Below are 21,358 nucleotides of genomic sequence, written 5' to 3'. Positions count from 1 at the left end.
CGCTGGAAGACAGACCGAGAATGGGGAAACAGGAAAAAGAAACAGAGAAGTATGCATAAGCTGACATAGCAAATTAAATTATAAATGAGACACAATTTGATATTTGGTCCTACTCAAATGCACCATCTCCTTCCCCAATCCTAAAATGGTTGAACTTCTTCCTAACAAAAAGATCCCAACTAATATGCTTCTTGAAATTGGCTTCTAGACTGATGCCAGTCCCCTTGATGTCTCCAGTCAACAATACCATTGACTGATCCATTGGTGCCAGAAAGTGCACTCCATAATGCCAGGGGTCCAACCATACTGGCCAAGCCACTTCTCCAGTCGCTGTTATCTTGTAGGTCACTGACAAAGACTTCCGATGTCCTCCAAATTGCAGAGAATGTCTATTATTAATCACTGGTCCTCAATCTATCAGTGGTCTTTGACACAGTTGATCACCAAGTGCGAGTTACCAAGCTATCCACACACAGGGGCATCACCGGCACAGTTATCAATAGGCCCACATTATTCCTTTCCGACAGACAGCAATGTGTGCAAAATACCTCCTCTAAGATGCTCCTGCTCCAAGTCAAACCCAGAGCTTCCCAAGGCTCTATTCTCACACTTATGCTGTTCAACAATTCTATGGATCCCTTTCGATAGTAAAGAAACATAACAATGCAATTCACAAAAATGGCGGTCAATAAACAACTCTATCACCTACTACCACCAACATGCAGCAAAGACATGGCCTGACACTCTCCACTCTGCAGATCTGATGTCAACCTAAAATATAATCCAGCAGAAAATTAGTTCATTCTCGTTAATTGCAGAAAATGCTGCCCCCATCAATGCTTGAGTGAAAGCCACCAGCAGGCCAAGTCTGTGGGACTCTAGATCAACACTGCTTCTATTACCTACCGGTTATGGCATCAATCTGAGTCCTACTCCCTCACTTTAATTCATTACAAATGAGGCCTTCCGGCCTTCCCTAGACACCAATTCCATGAAACTTCACTTAATAAAAGTCCTTCGCCCCGCAATACCTACTAAATCAAGTTTACAACCAACTCACAAGTCAGTTGTTCTACAGTGGGAGGGCAGGAGGGAGGAGGAATTAAAGTGAGGGATGCCACTACTAGTAATTAATAAAAGCATCTCCCTTACATCTCTCACTTGCTTGAGTTCATTACAAATGAAAGTTAGCAAACCAAGCACACAGACAACTGATCATGGTAAAGAAACATAATACCAGGCTTTACTGAACAGAACATAAACGATTCCCTATTCCCTCACAGAGGAACAAACTGTGTAACCAAAGACATCATTTATACAAGAGACTCATGAAAATCTATAATGCTTAGTGACGGCAGAAGAGTCAGACCGTGTAGCTACCCTGCAGATTTCAGCTATTGATGTTTCTTGTAATTTCGCCGCAGTTGAAGACATACCATAGACCTTCTTCATCTTACAAATTCCTCCAACGTACTCTATGGGCCCGATTTACAGACCTAACTTTAGAAAAAATCCTAAACTTACTACCATTTTGGAATTCACAGAAGGCACTTACTCATTTTGGTATTCACAGAAGGCTCTTACTTACTTATTTTGAGTAAATTACTTATTTTGAGTATCCTACTCATTTTGAGTAACTTACTCATTTTGGTATTCACAAAAGGCTCTAACTCATTATGAGTAACAGCCTCATTTTGAGTATCTTAGTCATTTTGAGCAACTTACTCATTTTGGTATTCACAGAAGGCACTTACTTACTCATTTTGAGTAACTTACTCATTTTGAGTATCTTACTCATTTTGAGTAACTTACTAATTTCGGTATTCACAGAAGCCTTATCTCCCTCTCTGAATGTGGTACCTTGGATATTGCCCTCTTCTTGAGTAAAGAGTTTACAACACCCTCCAGAAGAGCCAGGCATGTGGGAATCACTTTTGGCAGCTGTGTTATCTTTATCACTGTACGAGGATGTCATTGCACAAAGTCTATTGCATATCTCTTGTTGACTGAGTTCAAACCCCAAGAATATGACACATCCTTTTGGCAGTTTCCCAAAGGGTGATGAGTAGGCCTGGGTGGCAAATTCCATTCCGTTTGTGGAATTTGCGTAAATTTTGCGTTCCGCGGAGAACGCGATATTGCCCAAAATTCTGCGTTCAGCAACTTCACGAAATTATTTGCTTGTTCGCCTTCTCAAAATGCGTGTTCGCGAGATTTTTCCCCCTGAGCACGCAAACAGCGATCGCGAACAGTAAAAAAGCATCGCGAACAAGCAATTCTGCGTGTTTGCAAAATTTCTGGTTGTCCGCGGAGATTTTTTACCGTTTCGCGGAGATTTGCGTAACGCGATTATGCAAATTCCGCCCACCCCTAGTGATGAGGTCTTGCACCCACTGGCATTAGTTTTGATTAACCTTATTTGCCAGAATTTCTTTTATGTGTAACCTTCCAGCCCATGTCCTTTTTAGGAGAAAAGGACCTTAGCCGGTATTACTTTCAATGGATTGTGAATTATATGTACTCCTTTCGAGGAGAGGCAGTGGCCCTCATGTCCCATAACCAATTTTGCCTTCATACAAGAGAGCATGCTTGTGGTATTTGAATGTCTTTGAGGCCATGGAATCCAACTGTTCTCCTAGCAGCATCTTGCCTTGAAACAGTATTTTTAGTAGGGAAGACTTTTCTTCCGTCTTCGCCTTGTATTCTTTCATTCGAAAGCGCCTTCAGGCCGCAATCAGTGCCCTAGCCGACACTGCTGTCATTTTGATTACATCAGAAGACATCTCAGGGAGCAACCATGCTTGCTCTTCCTTACCATGCAGCAGCTCTGAACATTTGAATTCCAGCTTGTCAAAGTTTTTAATTACCAACTGGAGAGTATAGGAGCCACACATGCTTACTTTCAGCTCCAGGTATTCTGCTGTAAAAGCCTCCTTGAATCCTCAATCAACCTTTTTATCAGAGGGGTCAGAAGGGGAACAATACTTTGGATTAATTGAATTTCTACCAATCAAGTTGGCCAACAGTGCATCCACCTTAATATCATGAGGTTGGGCCTCACCACCATCCAGCATGTGTATTTTTTGTAGAATCCAAGGAACCAAAAGTTGTGTCTAAGTCCTTCCACTCCCCCATTACTAAGTCCTTAATGGTTCTGCGAAAGTGCGTACACAAGGCACATGGTTTAACATATTGAGGAAAGAGGATATCCCTTTCTTCATCTACCAAAAGGGAGGGAATCCCAGATTATCTCAAAGATGATACAGGATTTCCCATATCTCCTCTCTCCTAAGCCTGATGAAGTGGAGGACTTTTATCTGAATCAGAGCCAGAGGACACCACATCCTCTAATCTTCTGGAAGAACTGGTACTCTAATTGCACTTAAATTTGGCTAAGGCTTTAGAAACTGCTGTCTCAATCATGTCTTGCAATACTAATGGCAACATGAGAGACGGTAATGCAGCAGCCGAGCTCCCACTCCCACTTGAGGGATGAGATGCTGGAACAGAACCTTCCTCTTCTGAGGAAGGTAAATAAATTACACAAATCCTCTTAGTTGCTTTGTTCTCCGACATCTGAGCACAGACTGAAGGGAGTGAGAAAGGAGACTGATGATTAGCACCTGAATTACTTCCTCCATTGCCAGACAAACAAACCTCAACATATCCAACTAGTCTAGCACAAGCCAAGCAAAAACTTAAAAAAGACTGCCCCCCCCCATTCGCAACAGGACCTTACTGTTACCAGTGTTAACAGGACAGCTCCATGCTCCCACACCAGTCACCGCAGCAAGCACACACCAGTCGTATCCTGCCGTGTCCTCCAACACAGAAAACACCGCCACAGCTGCAGAAGACTGGTCCAACTCTGTCAGGGCATAACCGCTAAGCCGCTGCCTGCATATGGCTCACCGCGGTCCCATTCCCCTTCACAAAGCACCACCATCCATGTGGACCTCTGCAGCCACTAAATACTGCCAATTACATAGGTCAAGAAGGCTCCACCACCATTAACAGCACCTTTATCCACTGGGAGACAAAAATCTAAAACAGGTAGTATTGTGAGGAGAGAGGCTTTTTAAAAAAAAAAAGATGGACATACTGCCCAAGTGAGGACACTTCATACAATGCTTTACTTCTCCTTTAAATTAAATATGTGATTTATAACAATGACTTCCCAAAAAACAATGTGTTTTGTAAACACTGGAAAAACACAGGCCCCTATTCACGGAGAGTCTCCGCTCTTGGGGTGGCAGGTTCCGCAGTCGTGGCGGGATCGCTAGACACATGTCGGAATCTCCGCAATGGGAAGTGCAGTGTGGAGATCCTGCCGCGAGTGCGGAGCCTCCGCCCGAGTGTGAGGCTCTTTGTGTATCGGGCCTCAGTGTTTGTTTATTTTGGGGGTTAGGCAGCTGAATAAGCTCTAATAAGCATTGATTTCTAAAGATTTGGAAAAACTGAGAAAACACCACTGAAATCCACAAAAAATAAACACCGAAAACAGGACAGACCAAAATTAGACAAGGGGCACCAAAATAGAGGCACTGATGCATCGAGAAGAGATAGAGATTAGTAGAGAGAACAAGGTAAATAAGAGAGAGAACCTGAAGCGAATAGAAACAAATATATTGAAAGTGAGTCAGATCTGCCCCCACCTGTGCAGCTAAGCCAGTGCTGTAAATGTTCCCTATGGAGCCATCACTCTGCTGCTGTTCCAGGATATTCTTCTTCAGTATGATCCCAATTGTATCCTCCAGGAAGAAGTCTGATTTGGCCACGTCTGCCGTCGCTTTCATGCCAGACAAGCAGGTGAGAGCCAGCACCGCCACAGCCCCGGTGTCTGCAGACCCCTCATCGGACAAGTGACGCGAAGGATGGTGAGAGGGAGATCCACCGTGGTAAGAAAAGGGAGAAGACACTTTTTATATTTAAGCCTGGACTAGTGAGATCAAAAACACAGAGACTGGTGGGATGTATGATAGTACAACGCGATCATTTTGATCGCGGTACTTTACATCGCGGATTTTACAACGCAAGTCGTTACAACGACTTGCGTTGGAGGGCGCGGATTGAGGATTATTATCATTTTCTATTTCAACACCAGCCCACGTAACAATAGGGAAGGTGTTGGAATATAAAATTACAATATTCCTTAACCAACAGCGCCATCCAGCGCAAGTCGTAGTAACGACTTGCGTTGTGATGGCAGCGTGGTAAAGGTCGTGCGGTGTAAACACCGCGTTGTAAACAACGTTTACCGACTGGTGCAGTGCCCCTGTGGCACCATGGCAATCTATAGGAGACATCAGCCTGGTGTAGTGAGGTCAAAGACAGAAGAGGTATCTATTTGACCCACAGCATACCACGTGACACGTCACATTTATGAGCCAGATACCAGCCTGGTTGAGTGACATCACAGACAGGTGATGTGCCCATATGGCCAGTGGTGTCTCAAATATCATCCTGGAATAGTGAGGTCAAAGACATGTGTGGTGCCTCTGTGGCACCATGCCAATCCATGGGACACTTGGGAGGTCTTCAAGGTATCAGGCTTGATGAGTGAGGTCAAAGACAGGTGAGTAACCTATTTGGACTAGAGTGTGCCACATGACAAGGGGTAAAGTGTGTTCGATATCAGTCTGGGTTAGTAAGGTCACAGAGAGGTGAGGTGCCTCTGTGACCCATAGCATGCACATTAAAGGGGTTATGTTATGTTATGTCATTATACAGCGCACGTACACCCAGAGGTTTCATGGCACTAACTCTAGATCTTGCCGGAACCAGTGGCGAGTGTTATTCGTGGGCCTGCACGAACAGCCAAGTTTTAAGCATTTTCCTAAAACTCAGAAGATCAGTGCATGACAGAATCTCCAGAGGGAAGGAATTCCACAGTCGTGGGGCCAAAGATGCAAACTTACACCCTCCCTGTCGTTTTAGCTTGAATGCAGGCGTGGTCAGTACCTGGAGATGTGCTCAGCGGAGGTTGCGAGAGAGAGTGTACCTAAATAAGGGATGTATGACGTTACAACGCATGCTATTACAACGCATGCCTTTACGACGCAAGTTTTACACCGCAAATCGTTACAACGACTTGCGTTGGGAGGCGCTGGATAGTGAATAGTTTAATATACTATTCCAACTCCAGTCCCCGTGGATAGTAGGGAAGGTGTTGGATAGTAAATCAAAACTATTCCCTATCCTAGAGCGCCCCCCCAGCGCAAGTCGTTGTAATGACTTGCGTTGTAATGGTTGCGTCGTAATGGTAGTGCGTTGTAACAGTTGCGTTCTAAAGGATGTTTCCCCTAAATAAGAGGCTGTTAATGAATTTGGGGCTCCGACCGTGTAAAGATTTAAGAATTAGACATCCCGTCTTAAAGGCAGTGCGTTTGGGGGATAAGGAGCCAGTGTCGTTTTTCCAAGGTGAGGTATGTCAGATAGCAGCTTGTTTCATGTAACAGTTGTGCGTGATTGCTTCTCAGCTTGGTCCAGTTTAAAGCTGGTCTTCACACTCCTCAAAAATGCAATTTTCACCTGTCCCCACTGGCTCATATGTTCGATGGGTTGTTCCCAAATTTTGAAGCCTTACCATTTCTAGGGCTGTGCATGCAATACGCAAGGAACTATATAAGGAATTAATTGATTCTCAGTGGTTTTCAAAATATACAGAATTTGCTGGTAAAGGAGAAAAGGACTAGGGGTATATTTACAAGGAAATGGCAGAGCTCAGAGCTGCGTCAAAATTTCCAGCGCTGCCCTCCGCCATTTCCAAAATACATGGGTCTGCCGTATTTACAACAATTCGGTGCACCCCTGTGTTTTTCCTAGCGCTGGCACTAAAAATACCTGCCTAGCGTCAACAGACACCGTTGGCCATAAACAATCAATAATGGTGATTTGCAATATCTATGTGTGCTGCATTCTGCAGCACACATAGAAGTAGCTAATCATCATTAATTAACGATTTTTTATGTGCCGGAAGGGACACCTATTGCATGCCCCTTTCACACACAGAAAAGTGCGTGAAAGGGTACCACATTTACAAAGCAGTATTAAAACACAAAAAGTGGTTTAACGCCACTTTGTAAATATGGGGCAGAACATTGCACCACACGAACATTGGCGTTCCTGTGGCGCAATTCCCTTGTAAATATGCACGTACTTTGCAGAACATTTGTTACACCACTGAGCCTTGCTCTGTCAACCTCCGCCCCAGGTCTTTGATCACACAGACAAGTGTGTCATTACCTTGTCTCTTTTTTGTCCCATCCATAGACTCACCGACGGAGAATGGGAAATCCAGCTGGGAGTCCTTGACCGCCTTGGCGAGGGCCGTTCCTGCCGGGCCTGCTGCCGCATTGCCTTGTACACATAGCGCCAATGCATCCAGTGCCACCTGGTAATAGGTGGTGAGTGGAGTGTGATACTTGTCTGTGGAACCAAAAGAGGAAGATGAAAGAAAGCATTACCAGTTTGGATTTACACATGGCCCTAAAAACCAGAGACCTGGGGCCAGATGTAGGAACCCTAATACCGGTCGGTAACGGGCGAAATTACCGAATTGTGGCCGTTACCGACCGGTATTAGGCATTTGGGATGTAGGTGGCTACATTTTAGATTCGGTATTTAAGAATTCGGTAAATTACTGAATTCTTAAATACAGATTCGGTAAATTACAGAATCTGAAATGTAGGAAGCACTCAAGTGAGTGCTTTTCACCTGTAAGGATTCGTTATTTACCACCAACTACAACTTGGTGGTAAATTACGAAAACCCTAAAAAAGCAATTTTTTGCATTTAATGACAGTTTAATGATAGTGCCGTGTGCCACACGTGCACCCATGCACAATTCAGGGGTGCAACAGGGTGTCAAAGTGAAAGGGTTCCCCCTATTACCGATTTGGTATTTACCGATTCGGTATTTACCGAATCGGTAAATACCGAATCGGTAATTCCCATTCATTCCTATGGGCCTTCAGGCCCATAGGAATGAAATGGAATTACTGAATCGGTATTTACCGATTCGGTAAATACCGAATCGGTAAATACCGATTCTTAATTACCGAATCTCACCGATTCGGTATTTTTTTCCTAAAAATTATCTACATCCCATTTACTATACCGAATCGGTAAAATTCGGTATTTAAGAATAGGTAAATTGAGATTACCTATATCTGGCCCTAGATCCTGTGGCCCGGTAGTTTACATACAGGGCATCTCTGAGCAGCAACCCAACCAGAGCTGGAGAGGAAACACAAATACACGTACCCCAGAGTTACACAACCAGGCAGGAGTCTTTACATCCAAGACCGAAGAATCAAATATAATGCGAAGGCCAGTGGAATACCAGCTCCAAGCTTGGCTCAGGACAGCCATCTGCAGGGTAACTACTACCCAGGGTGTGTACCAATGTTTTGCACAGATTCCACCCATGTTGATGTGAGCAGGTGCCTTCTGCCAGAGATAGTCACCAGATTATCCTCATCCTGTTGAGCAGCCTCTCATATAAGCAACCAAAAGTTAGTCCCAAGCCAGCCTGATATGTTTTCTAGATTTTCTTGAGACACATACGACTTTGTCGATGTGCCAATACGAATAAGATAACCAGTTCTTCTGCAACCATTCCACAAACTACTAACCCCTATTTGAGCGAAAAGTGTTGCAAGTAACGATCAATCACATGAGACATTACAGGGGTAATTAATTGAACCCCCAAACCTTCTTTCATTAAGGAATAACGCACTCAAGAATACTAGAACACGCAGGATACATTTTAAAGATCTATTTATATGTAAATCAAAATCTACGTCTAGTGCATGCAATATGAATTGTAACCACAATGAAGACAAATAAAATGGTAGCAGCAACGTTTAACAAAAGCCTAAATAATAAATATTGCTCCAACATGATTACTGTTGATAACCAATGGCGTTCCTACCCCCATTCTTCTTCGTGTAATCACTGATCTAATTCTAGTACAGCAGAAAATAAAACCTATTTTCAGTTTCAGAGATAGTGCACGCTAGGCCTGGGCGGTAAATTCTGTTCCGCTCGCGGAATTTGGGTAATTTCGCGCTCCGCGGAGAATGCAAAATTGCCCAAAATTCTGCGTTCCACGATTTCACTGAGTTTTTTGCTTGTTCGCGTTCTCAAAATGCGTGTTCGCGAGATATTTCTTCTCGAGCACGCTAACAGCGATTGCGAACAGGAAAAAAGAATTGCGGAATTTCTGCGTGTTTGCAGATATTTTTTACGGTTTCGCGGATATTTACGTAACGCAATTACGCAAATTCCGCCCACCCCTAGACTGCATGTCTCCATACCTGCTTGAACAACAGAGTTCTAAGTTCAGCAAAATAGCATGGCCTGCTAGTCGCGTCTCACGAGGCCAGCTGCGCTGATAAGTAAGCGAGTAAAGGCTGAGTGCCTCCCATTCCAGTGTCTTTGAATTGGGACCAGCGATATGACTCTGTACGGCCTGTTCCAGTGCCAGCTGGCATGAATATTCCCCCCTACCCTTCACTCTCTGTCCTTGATTTTTATAAAATAATCTCATTGTAGATAGAAACTCTTAACAGTTAACCGAAAGCGGCCTGATGACTTTTCAATTATTTATGTTCTACGAGATTAATTTACTTCAAATGACAACAATAAACGAAACAAGTAGTTGTCAATCTTCAAAAAGTCTTAAAAATTAATAATAAACTAATATGAAATGAACCAGTTAGCGTTTAGATTAAATACTGCAAATATATTCACATAGGCTTGATTATTACATTGCAGAACATAATATAAACTAAAGGTACCTTATAGTACTCACATATGTTCGGCATTTTGATTGAGTTACTGGAACATGTGACTCAAGCAGGGGAATGCCCAGAATAGAAGAGACACACAGGGCCCGATTCTCAATCCTAAAATTACTACTATTCTGGTATTCACAGAATGCACTTACTACTTTTGGTATTCACAGAAGTTAGGATTTTGTCTTAAGACAAACTTAAGACAGACTTAGGACAGACTTAAGACTGACTTAAGACAGACTTAAGACAAAATCCTAACTTCTGTGAATACCAAAAGTAGTAAGTGCATTCTGTGAATGCCAAAAGTAGTAAGTGCATTCTGTGAATACCAAAATAGTAGTACGTTTAGGATTGAGTCTTAAATTCATTCTGTGAATCGGGCCCAGTGTTCACAACAGGTTCAGTGACTGGTTGGCCACCTTGCACCTTTTAAATGCATGCAAGGAATCCTTCTTAACTGCCTATTTAAGGCAGGTGAGCACTAGACCACTCCTATCTCCATCCTGCACATGCCCCCTACTGCTTCCCCAGCTCTGTAACGGTTGTATGTGCTTTCATGGAAAAACAATTGAATGGAATGCCATTATTGAGAAACCATTTCACCTAAATGGCTTAATGGACATTTTCAAGATGAATGGTATTTACCATTCCATAGAAACCAATTCATTGTATGTCTAATTTTTCAAAATTGGCTTCTGCATACTTCTTTTTAGGGTGTAACTGAAATGGTTGCAGGTCTTACTTTCAGAAACATTTTTCTTAGAGTTGAAGGGATCTCCGCAGAGTTAAATAAAAACTCTGCAAGATTCCGTGGAGTTCCGATGTTGTGCTGCTCGCAGTGCAAATAAGCGCCAGTAGTGCGCGCAGCGCTGAAAAATCATCGAGATCGGCACCATGCACCACACAAAAGCATAAGCCCATTTGAGTTGGTTTTGTACCCGCTCGAGTAGAAAATCGACATGAACTGCAGCAAATCTAGTCGAGAGGCAGCTCTCTCACCGTGACCACCCGCAATAGAAAATGGCACTCGCCAAATTTTGCTCGCACTCGCATTACTAGAACCTCGAAGGAAAAGATTTGCCACGCGCCGTTTGTTGGAATTTGGCCCAAATTCCACATTAGAGTTGCCAAATTCTGCCAATCCCGCTGGCAAAATGAAACATTTATTGCAATCTTTTATGTCTGATATGTCAAAACTTTCTTCCGCTGAATCTTCTCTGCCTCTAAACTCCATCGATGTCTGTCCCCTAATATCTCTCCAGCCATACACTACACCCAAACCTGATCCCTAAACTCCACCGATCCCTGAATCCTAACAGACCTTTGTAACTCTAAACTCCACACATCCACAGACCCTAAAAACCCCTCAGCATACCTAAACTCAACCCATCTTTTACCTCAAATCTTCACCCACCCCTGAACCCTTAAAGCCCTTTCTACTCCTATTCCCTACCCATCTCTTAACCTAAAACCCTCACTACCCCCAAACTCAACCCATTCCTGAATCCTAAAAGACCCTTCTTATGCATAAACCCCAACCATTTGTGATCCCTTAAAATCCTTCACCACCCCAAAACTCTGCTCATCTTATACCCTAAAAAAGCCTCACTACCCCTGAAAACCACCCATTCATGACCCTAACGCCCCTCACCACCCCTAAACTTACCAATCTCTGAACCCTAAAAACCCTTTCTGCATATAAACTCAACGTAATCCTGACTTTTTAAAATCCCAAAGCACCCTAAATTCCACCCAATCCGGAACACTAAAAACCCTTCATCTTCCTAAAACTCTACCGATCAATTTACTCTATAAACACTCACCAGCCCTAAACTCGACTGATATGGAAAATCAAAAAAAAATCCTCAACACCCCTACATGCCACCCATCTCTGAACCCGAAAACGCCCTGATCACCCCAAAAACTCCAATCATCTGTGAACCCTTAAAACTCCTAAGCACCCTAAACTCCACTCAAACCTGTCCCTAAAAAATTCTCATTAACCCTAAACTCCACCCTTCCCTGAATCGTAAAAACACACAAAAAATACTCATTGCCCCTAAACATCACCCATCCCTAAACCAAAAAATCCTTCACTAGCCCTAACCCTCACCGAAGTGTGTGATTTTGGATGTTTCCTTAAAATTATCTTTGTTTTCCGTTACTTCACATTCATCAGTGGTAACGTCTACACATGGACACTGGCAGAGGTCATTTAGCAGTGGGACCTTGGATCCCACCATTTTACAGCTTGTTGTCATCTGCACAGTACAAGACATCACAGGACACCGAGATCCCTTCCCCATCAGACTCCATCTCAGTGTGTCATTGTAAGGGTTGATGTTCCTCTACTGCTAAGATTGCACTTTTCCTTCTGCAATCCAGCTTGGCATGTCAAGGTGATTAGGTATTATAACCAGTCAGTTCCACTTGTAACTGGGATGTCTATGTCATGCCAGTCAATGTTTTAAGAGCTAATTTAATGAGCAGGTCAAGTTTCAAAATTACTGTGAGAAGTTGGCCTGATGTGCAGTGCTCACTATTCTAGTGATCACTATATATCAGTCCAAACAACCCTTATTGATGATTGGTTGTAAGTCAACCTTATAGACCAGCTATCCTAGTAGCATGGATACGAGCAGTCTAAGGCTAAGACTCTAGAGGGCGTGTTAAGCCAGCTGTTTTACCATCACATTACCCCTTGAACACCCAGTGAAAGGACACCACACAAGTGTTATGAAAATAAACAATGTATTTATTAGAATCACAACAACCCTGTACTCTTTATGAGGACAGGGTGCTAAGCACACAACAAAACTCTTACGAAAATACTTTTAAGTTAGCACGTTACACAAATGCCCGAGGGGCACGAAAAACCATATACTTTCAAAGTGGAATGCGAATTACTAGCAGGTAAGTAACGATTCTCAGAGGCTTTGGGATCGCTAGGACTGGACTACTGAACCTTTAGATTACTAGCAGGAGGCCTAGGGAACTCGGGTGCAGAGTGTGCACTCTCACGCGGGATGCGGGACAAAGTCTATGGAAGCTAGAAAAGGCAAAGTTAGTGTTCACGGGCGAACCCGACCTGGTAGGAAGAAAACGACAGTGGATCCTGACCCTAGGATAGTGAGGCTATGCTGGGACACCGAAGTGCCGAAGTTACCTAGCCCAGGGGCTGCAGCTGCATAGGTCTGAAAAGACGTCGGGGATCTCGTTGCCGGACCAGGAGCCTGGAAGGAAGAAGTTGCTGGCAGGCGACCAGTGAAGGAAAGTTCGATGGATCCAAGCCTGGATCAAGGAAGAAGAAACCTGAAAGCAGAGGGGACCAAGTTCTTGAATCACTAGCCAGTGATTAAGTGGGCACCAGGATGGCACCGGGCGAAGTCACCGCAGTCAGGTGAGTGGGCGCTGCTGGGCTCTGCAGTCTCTCGGACCAGGAGGCGTTGTCGGCGACCAGGATGGAGGTGCGAGCTGTCCCACGGAGGATGAAGTCGTTGGCGTCGAAATTACCCAGGATTGGGCAACAAGCCTTGGCTAATTCAAGCCCACGCGGTGGACTCAAAATGGCGTCTTGAGTGGACCAGGAGGGTCCGGGGTGCTCCTCTTCTGGGAGGGAGCAAGGGCCAGTCTGGAGCAACCAGACCAGCAGCAGAAATGTCGTCGGGCGTCGTCAGGGAGGCCACAAGCCAACGGGCTAGTAGCCAAACAACGCGGTGAGCAGCGGAAAGCAGAAGGGCCCCACGCAGATCGTGGAGATGCTGGGGGCTGCTCTTCGGTGCTGGAGCTGCTCAGGGTGGGGGCTTCTCGGACCCCAAAGCACTCACCAGGAATTCACTCGGCGGGCTTGCTGGAAAGAAGTCGTGCAGTCTTGCAGATGGCCGGTCCCTTGAGGTCTCGTCGCACCCACGGTTCTCAGCTGGGCTGTAGAGGTGGGTAGAGGTCAGAGGTGCCAGGGAAGCCGGTTCTCGTCGAGCTGGGCAGTCGGATTCCGGAGGAAGGACTTGCAGCAGACCGCAGTGTTCTTAGATGGTGCCTGCGGATGCAGGGTGACTACTCCTTAGTCACAAGGGAGAAATCTTAGGAAGAAGTCTTGAGTTCCTTTCGCAGAAAGTAGTTTCAGGATTCAAAGATGATCTGATTTGGAAGGGGGCCAGTCTCTACCTTTATCCTGTAAAAAGGGGCTGGCACGCGACTAGGTCCTGCCCTATGGGTGGGACCAGGAGGGGGGTGGTTACACCCACTTCCTTGGCGGGCTTTTCCCCAGCACAGGGTCTGGAGTGACCCTGGAACTGGTTCCAGCCAGCCTATGCACAGTGAGCACCGGGGTGCCACGTGCAGTCACCTTCCTCTAAAGCCCTGCCTACCTACAATACACAAAACCCTGTCTGGGACGGTGCTGGCACCGCCCCTGGCAGGAAACCCTTTGTCCTTATCTCCTGCTCTGGGAGGACTCCCAGCAGCAGGAGGGCAGACTTGTGTCTCGGTGGCAGCATCCATTTTGTGGAGCTGAGGCTCTGTTTGACTTTAACCGGGGTTAGGGGTTACATACATGTCGTGTCCCTCTAGAAGGGTGGAATGCTAACCCCGTCGCCAGAATTGGCGAGGGGTTAGTATTCCAATTCGTATGACACCTTACTCGACATGTTTTGATAAAGCGATACCAGAGTTGGCATATAACCGCGAGGATTATAATGCACTTAAGAGTATATGGTATGCGATATCATGGAAACGGCTAAGGGATGGATCCCGAAAGCCGCAGACAGGCTCAGCTCATGCCAGAGCACCATCTCACACGATTCCAAGCACTCTGCCTTCAGGATTGTTAAGGCCTGCCATAGGAGTGACTGATAGGAGATCTGTGTGTCCATTTGAGGGTTAGATATAGGTATACTATATCTAAAGCAAAGGGTGATTACACCACCTTGCCCCAGCTGTCAAGCAGCCAGTTGTGTCAGATTTGGATGGCCAGCCAGGGGTGGCATAATACATGCTGCAGCCCCTGGTAGGCCCTGGGTACACCTATGCCCTGGGTACCTAAGGTACACTGTACAGGGACTGATAAGGTGACTCAGTATCCAATTTAGATATGTACCTAAGGTACATGGAATCCATTTTACAGAGAGAGCAGTGGGCCTGAGGTCCTGAACAGCAGGGCCTCAGGTCAACTAAGTCAGAAAACCAGCAAAACACCAGGCAAAAAAGTTGGGGGCAACCATAGTCAGGGGTCAACCTTCCTACATAACCCCCCCCAAACGAAAGGAGATAAGGCTATCCTTGTCCAGGTAAGCCTATATTGCCTAAGTGGCCATTTAAGGAAGTACCAGCACTGGCATGGTTACCCCCTATGTCATGGTCCACTAAGCAATCCCTCACCCTAAGGGTGTCTGAGGGTCTCCACCATAGGGAATCTCTACCTGTGGTGTGTTTTGTCAAAGAAAAAGGCTGGTGCTGAAATGGAGTACTGAAGTGAGGCTCCACTAATTTTGGGCCCAGCTTCCTCCAATCATTTTCCACCATATAGGCCTTTCTTTCCAAGACTGAGTTGTTTTGGGCTCTCAGGGTCAACCTCTGGCTACCTACAGCTGGAGGTTGGGTCCCTCTGTTTGGCTTACTGGAGGGACAGTTCAGGTCTGGGGCCCTCAGGTCCCAAGTTTGGCTGTGCCCAACAGTGTCCATCTGTGGGAGGTCCCTAACTAATTTTAAGGGGGATCCCTCAGGAGTGTGTCTTATTTTCACTTGGCTAGGTCTACTAGCTTCAGTGCCCTTAATCTGCTGATTGGGAAATTCTTTTGGACAGGGGGCCCCTTGGGGTCCAACACTGGCCTCCCTGACCTCTACAGCCCTGGGCTGACTGAGGCAGGGTAGAGAGGGGCAGGTTACCTGCTCCAGACTGGGTCCCACCTTGGAAGGGTCCACTGACATCAGGGGTTCTGCCAGGCTAGGCCTGACTACCTCTGTGGCAGTTTCTTCACAAGGGGTCAGATCAGTTCCCTGAGGAGGCTGATCCTTTCCTAAAGTCTGGTGGGAGGGAGATTTCTCTTCCTCCTCAATACTCTCTGTCTGAGTGGAGTGATCCATAGTTTCAGGCTTCACAACACTGTCATCTGTCTGAGTTTGAGCTGTGGCCATCACAACTCTCCCAACCTTTTCAGGAGGGGGCTCAGTTTGGGTGTGGGCTGTTACCATGACAGCCTTGACAACCTGTTCTGGGAAGGAAGTTGTCTGAGATTGGGTTGTGACTGGCACAACCCTCCTGACCTGTTCAGGGAGGATATCTTGGACTGGGGCTGTGGCTACCACTGCCCCACTAACCTTACCATGGATGTTTACCATTCTAGAATGGGTTTCTTGCTCTACTTCAGCCCAGGCTGAGAGCTCTAAATCATTCCCCAGTAGGCAATCTACAGGCAAGTTTGGTGACACTGCCACTCTCTTGTGGCCAGTGACACCTCCCCAGCTGAGATTGACCACTGCCATGGGATGATCTCTCTGTACTCCATCAATATTGGTTACCTGGTATGTGGCACCAGGTAAAAGTTGCCTTGAGGGGACTAGACTCTCAGTCACCATAGTGATGCTAGCCCCTGTATCTCTATAGGCCTCAACTTTTATACCATTGATGAGGGGCTCCTGTCTGTACTTGCCCAAAGTGTTGGGACAAGTTGTGAAGTTGGCAAACCCCATGCCAGTCTCACAGACAAGAGTATCTAAGTTTGGGGACCTGGTTAGGCCAGAGTCCCCAGGAACTCCCAAAGTAAATGCACCCAAATTCTTGGGGGCACTCCCACCACCTGGGGGATTACTACTAGTAGTAACAGGAGGTTTGGGAATGTTACTTGGGGGTATGTTTTCCTTATTGTTATTCTTTGGGCAACTGCTGTCAGTTTTTAAATGACCCACCTGTTTACAGGGATAACAATAAGGTTTCTTTTGGTTATTGGAAGGATTCTGGGACCCACCCCCCTCAGAGGATTTTTGGGGCCCTGGTGTGGTTTGATCTGAAGATTTATTCCCACCCTTCTCTTGAGGCTTGGTTGATTCCTTTTTCTGGTCACCACCTTGGTTCTTGGGCCTAATCCTGGTTCTGACCCATTTGTCTGCCCTCTTACCCAATTCTTGTGGAGAGGTCAGATCAGAGTCTACCAGGTGCTGGTGTAATAACTGGTTCTGACAATTATTTAAGACTTGCTCTCTCATAATTAGATTATACAATCCCTTGAAATCAGTAACCTTACTACCCAGTAGCCAGCCTTCCAAAGCCTTAGTGGCACAATCAACAAAGTCTGACCAGTCCTGAGATTGAGTTTTCTGGGTGTCTCTGAACAGCAACCTGTACTGCTCAGTGGTTAAACCAAACCCATCAACCAGTGCAGTTTTCAGGACCTGGTAATTGTTAGCATCCTCCACTCTTGTAGTGAGGAGCTTATCTCTACCTTTACCATCAAAGGAGAGCCACAGTATAGCTGCCCACTGACTCTGGGGAATGTTCTGCACAGTGCAGGCCCTCTCCAGAGCAGCCATCCATTTCTGGATGTCATCCCCTTGCTTAAAGGGGGGCACTATTTTAGTCAGGTGTTTAGTATCTAAACCCTTCTCTCTATCTCTTGGGAGATTGCTGCCACCAGTGGGAGCTAGCCCACTCATCTGCTGCTCTCTTGCCAGGGCAAGCTTCTCTTTGGCCAGGGCAATTTCTTCCCTTTCAATCCTCAGTTCAGCTTGTCTCATCCTAGCTTCATGCTCCTTTCTCTGAGGGGAAGTAAATCTCCTCTGTGGAGGATTCCTTCTCCCCTGAGAAGAGGCATTAGAGTGCAGAGATCTATTGGAGTCCCTAGAAAGAGATCTATCTCTCCTAACTCCAAGGTTAGGCCCACTTCGGGTTAGTACTGGGGGGCCCCCAGATCCCAGCCCAAGTAAGTCTAAGTTGGTCCTAGTTAGCCTTCTGACTACCTCAAGACCTTTGTCTACCTCATCCCCAGAGAGTACCTCCTGATCCTCCTCCTCAACTGCTGAATCAGTGTTGGGGAGGTCTGGATCCCCAGAGGTTCCCTCTAAGGCTGGCATGCTCTCATGTAACTGAGAGAGCTTTCTGGCATCATATGTCTCTAAGAGACCTATCAGAAAGGGAAGGGTGGGGTTAGACCCCTGCTTCAGTTTCCTGGAGACACAGAGTTGCCTCATCTCCTGAAAATTGAGAGCTGCATATCTTGAAGTGACCTGTGGAGGGTCAACACTGACCAGGGGAGTCTCAGTAGAGTCCCCCTGAGTCGACATGCTTTTCTAGTGAGGTGTAAGTGGTGCACTTACCTACACTATATGTTTGCCTACTGAGCCCTTGCTAGAGTTGTAGTTTAGGGTGTGCTAGGCCCTAGGAGCTACAACAGCTGGTTCAGTAGAACTCAGAGTATTCTAAGCTAAGTTATATGTACCTTTAGTACTTATGTGATCTTTCACAAGATATTCTTAGGGCATGTGTGGTAAAACAACAGCAAGCTCAAATCCCAACCGCTGCTCACCAATGTGAGAAGTTGGCCTGATGTGCAGTGCTCACTATTCTAGTGATCACTATATATCAGTCCAAACAACCCTTATTGATGATTGGTTGTAAGTCAACCTTATAGACCAGCTATCCTAGTAGCATGGATACGAGCAGTCTAAGGCTAAGACTCTAGAGGGCGTGTTAAGCCAGCTGTTTTACCATCACATTACCCCTTGAACACCCAGTGAAAGGACACCACACAAGTGTTATGAAAATAAACAATGTATTTATTAGAATCACAACAACCCTGTACTCTTTATGAGGACAGGGTGCTAAGCACACAACAAAACTCTTACGAAAATACTTTTAAGTTAGCACGTTACACAAATGCCCGAGGGGCACGAAAAACCATATACTTTCAAAGTGGAATGCGAATTACTAGCAGGTAAGTAACGATTCTCAGAGGCTTTGGGATCGCTAGGACTGGACTACTGAACCTTTAGATTACTAGCAGGAGGCCTAGGGAACTCGGGTGCAGAGTGTGCACTCTCACGCGGGATGCGGGACAAAGTCTATGGAAGCTAGAAAAGGCAAAGTTAGTGTTCACGGGCGAACCCGACCTGGTAGGAAGAAAACGACAGTGGATCCTGACCCTAGGATAGTGAGGCTATGCTGGGACACCGAAGTGCCGAAGTTACCTAGCCCAGGGGCTGCAGCTGCATAGGTCTGAAAAGACGTCGGGGATCTCGTTGCCGGACCAGGAGCCTGGAAGGAAGAAGTTGCTGGCAGGCGACCAGTGAAGGAAAGTTCGATGGATCCAAGCCTGGATCAAGGAAGAAGAAACCTGAAAGCAGAGGGGACCAAGTTCTTGAATCACTAGCCAGTGAATAAGTGGGCACCAGGATGGCACCGGGCGAAGTCACCGCAGTCAGGTGAGTGGGCGCTGCTGGGCTCTGCAGTCTCTCGGACCAGGAGGCGTTGTCGGCGACCAGGATGGAGGTGCGAGCTGTCCCACGGAGGATGAAGTCGTTGGCGTCGAAATTACCCAGGATTGGGCAACAAGCCTTGGCTAATTCAAGCCCACGCGGTGGACTCAAAATGGCGTCTTGAGTGGACCAGGAGGGTCCGGGGTGCTCCTCTTCTGGGAGGGAGCAAGGGCCAGTCTGGAGCAACCAGACCAGCAGCAGAAATGTCGTCGGGCGTCGTCAGGGAGGCCACAAGCCAACGGGCTAGTAGCCAAACAACGCGGTGAGCAGCGGAAAGCAGAAGGGCCCCACGCAGATCGTGGAGATGCTGGGGGCTGCTCTTCGGTGCTGGAGCTGCTCAGGGTGGGGGCTTCTCGGACCCCAAAGCACTCACCAGGAATTCACTCGGCGGGCTTGCTGGAAAGAAGTCGTGCAGTCTTGCAGATGGCCGGTCCCTTGAGGTCTCGTCGCACCCACGGTTCTCAGCTGGGCTGTAGAGGTGGGTAGAGGTCAGAGGTGCCAGGGAAGCCGGTTCTCGTCGAGCTGGGCAGTCGGATTCCGGAGGAAGGACTTACAGCAGACCGCAGTGTTCTTAGATGGTGCCTGCGGATGCAGGGTGACTACTCCTTAGTCACAAGGGAGAAATCTTAGGAAGAAGTCTTGAGTTCCTTTCGCAGAAAGTAGTTTCAGGATTCAAAGATGATCTGATTTGGAAGGGGGCCAGTCTCTACCTTTATCCTGTAAAAAGGGGCTGGCACGCGACTAGGTCCTGCCCTATGGGTGGGACCAGGAGGGGGGTGGTTACACCCACTTCCTTGGCGGGCTTTTCCCCAGCACAGGGTCTGGAGTGACCCTGGAACTGGTTCCAGCCAGCCTATGCACAGTGAGCACCGGGGTGCCACGTGCAGTCACCTTCCTCTAAAGCCCTGCCTACCTACAATACACAAAACCCTGTCTGGGACGGTGCTGGCACCGCCCCTGGCAGGAAACCCTTTGTCCTTATCTCCTGCTCTGGGAGGACTCCCAGCAGCAGGAGGGCAGACTTGTGTCTCGGTGGCAGCATCCATTTTGTGGAGCTGAGGCTCTGTTTGACTTTAACCGGGGTTAGGGGTTACATACATGGCGTGTCCCTCTAGAAGGGTGGAATGCTAACCCCGTCGCCAGAATTGGCGAGGGGTTAGTATTCCAATTCGTATGACACCTTACTCGACATGTTTTGATAAAGCGATACCAGAGTTGGCATATAACCGCGAGGATTATAATGCACTTAAGAGTATATGGTATGCGATATCATGGAAACGGCTAAGGGATGGATCCCGAAAGCCGCAGACAGGCTCAGCTCATGCCAGAGCACCATCTCACACGATTCCAAGCACTCTGCCTTCAGGATTGTTAAGGCCTGCCATAGGAGTGACTGATAGGAGATCTGTGTGTCCATTTGAGGGTTAGATATAGGTATACTATATCTAAAGCAAAGGGTGATTACACCACCTTGCCCCAGCTGTCAAGCAGCCAGTTGTGTCAGATTTGGATGGCCAGCCAGGGGTGGCATAATACATGCTGCAGCCCCTGGTAGGCCCTGGGTACACCTATGCCCTGGGTACCTAAGGTACACTGTACAGGGACTGATAAGGTGACTCAGTATCCAATTTAGATATGTACCTAAGGTACATGGAATCCATTTTACAGAGAGAGCAGTGGGCCTGAGGTCCTGAACAGCAGGGCCTCAGGTCAACTAAGTCAGAAAACCAGCAAAACACCAGGCAAAAAAGTTGGGGGCAACCATAGTCAGGGGTCAACCTTCCTACAATTACCATCTAAATTGTTCAAGAAATCACACTATACACCTACCTATCAGCAGGAGGAAACACAATGTCCAGCCTGAACTGCCCAGACCTCTCTGCACCAGCCTGACATACCTCCAACATGCGGCCTTGTTATCAAATCAAGCCTACACTGAAACACTACAACTGGTGACCCGAGCCAAAGAAAAGAGCATCTGCAGGACATGTGAAGACACACAAAACAAACACTACCTCTAACAATGGGATGGGGTTCACAAGTGAGGTATTTCCAGGGGCCTTAGGTAAAAACCTGCCTCATTCTGTATGTTT

General features: G+C 46.7%; 1 protein-coding gene across 1 annotated transcript in view; it reads right to left on the bottom strand.

Annotated features, from left to right (window-relative positions):
• Window positions 1-21,358, bottom strand: part of LOC144819586 (cobalamin binding intrinsic factor-like) — a 43,319-nt gene that overhangs the window by 10,378 nt on the left and 11,583 nt on the right. Inside the window, exons 4-5 of the mRNA XM_078677442.1 lie at window positions 7,279-7,428; window positions 4,656-4,840 (exon numbers count right to left, since the gene is read on the bottom strand). Of these exons, the coding sequence (XP_078533568.1) occupies window positions 4,656-4,840; window positions 7,279-7,428 (335 nt within the window). The remainder of the gene's footprint in view (window positions 1-4,655; window positions 4,841-7,278; window positions 7,429-21,358) is intronic.

This window comes from Lissotriton helveticus, chromosome 1_1 (assembly GCF_964261635.1).
Source record: "Lissotriton helveticus chromosome 1_1, aLisHel1.1, whole genome shotgun sequence".
NCBI lineage: Eukaryota > Metazoa > Chordata > Amphibia > Caudata > Salamandridae > Lissotriton > Lissotriton helveticus.
Note: the sequence above shows the minus strand (reverse complement) of the source record. Positions and strands in the feature narration are given on the sequence as shown.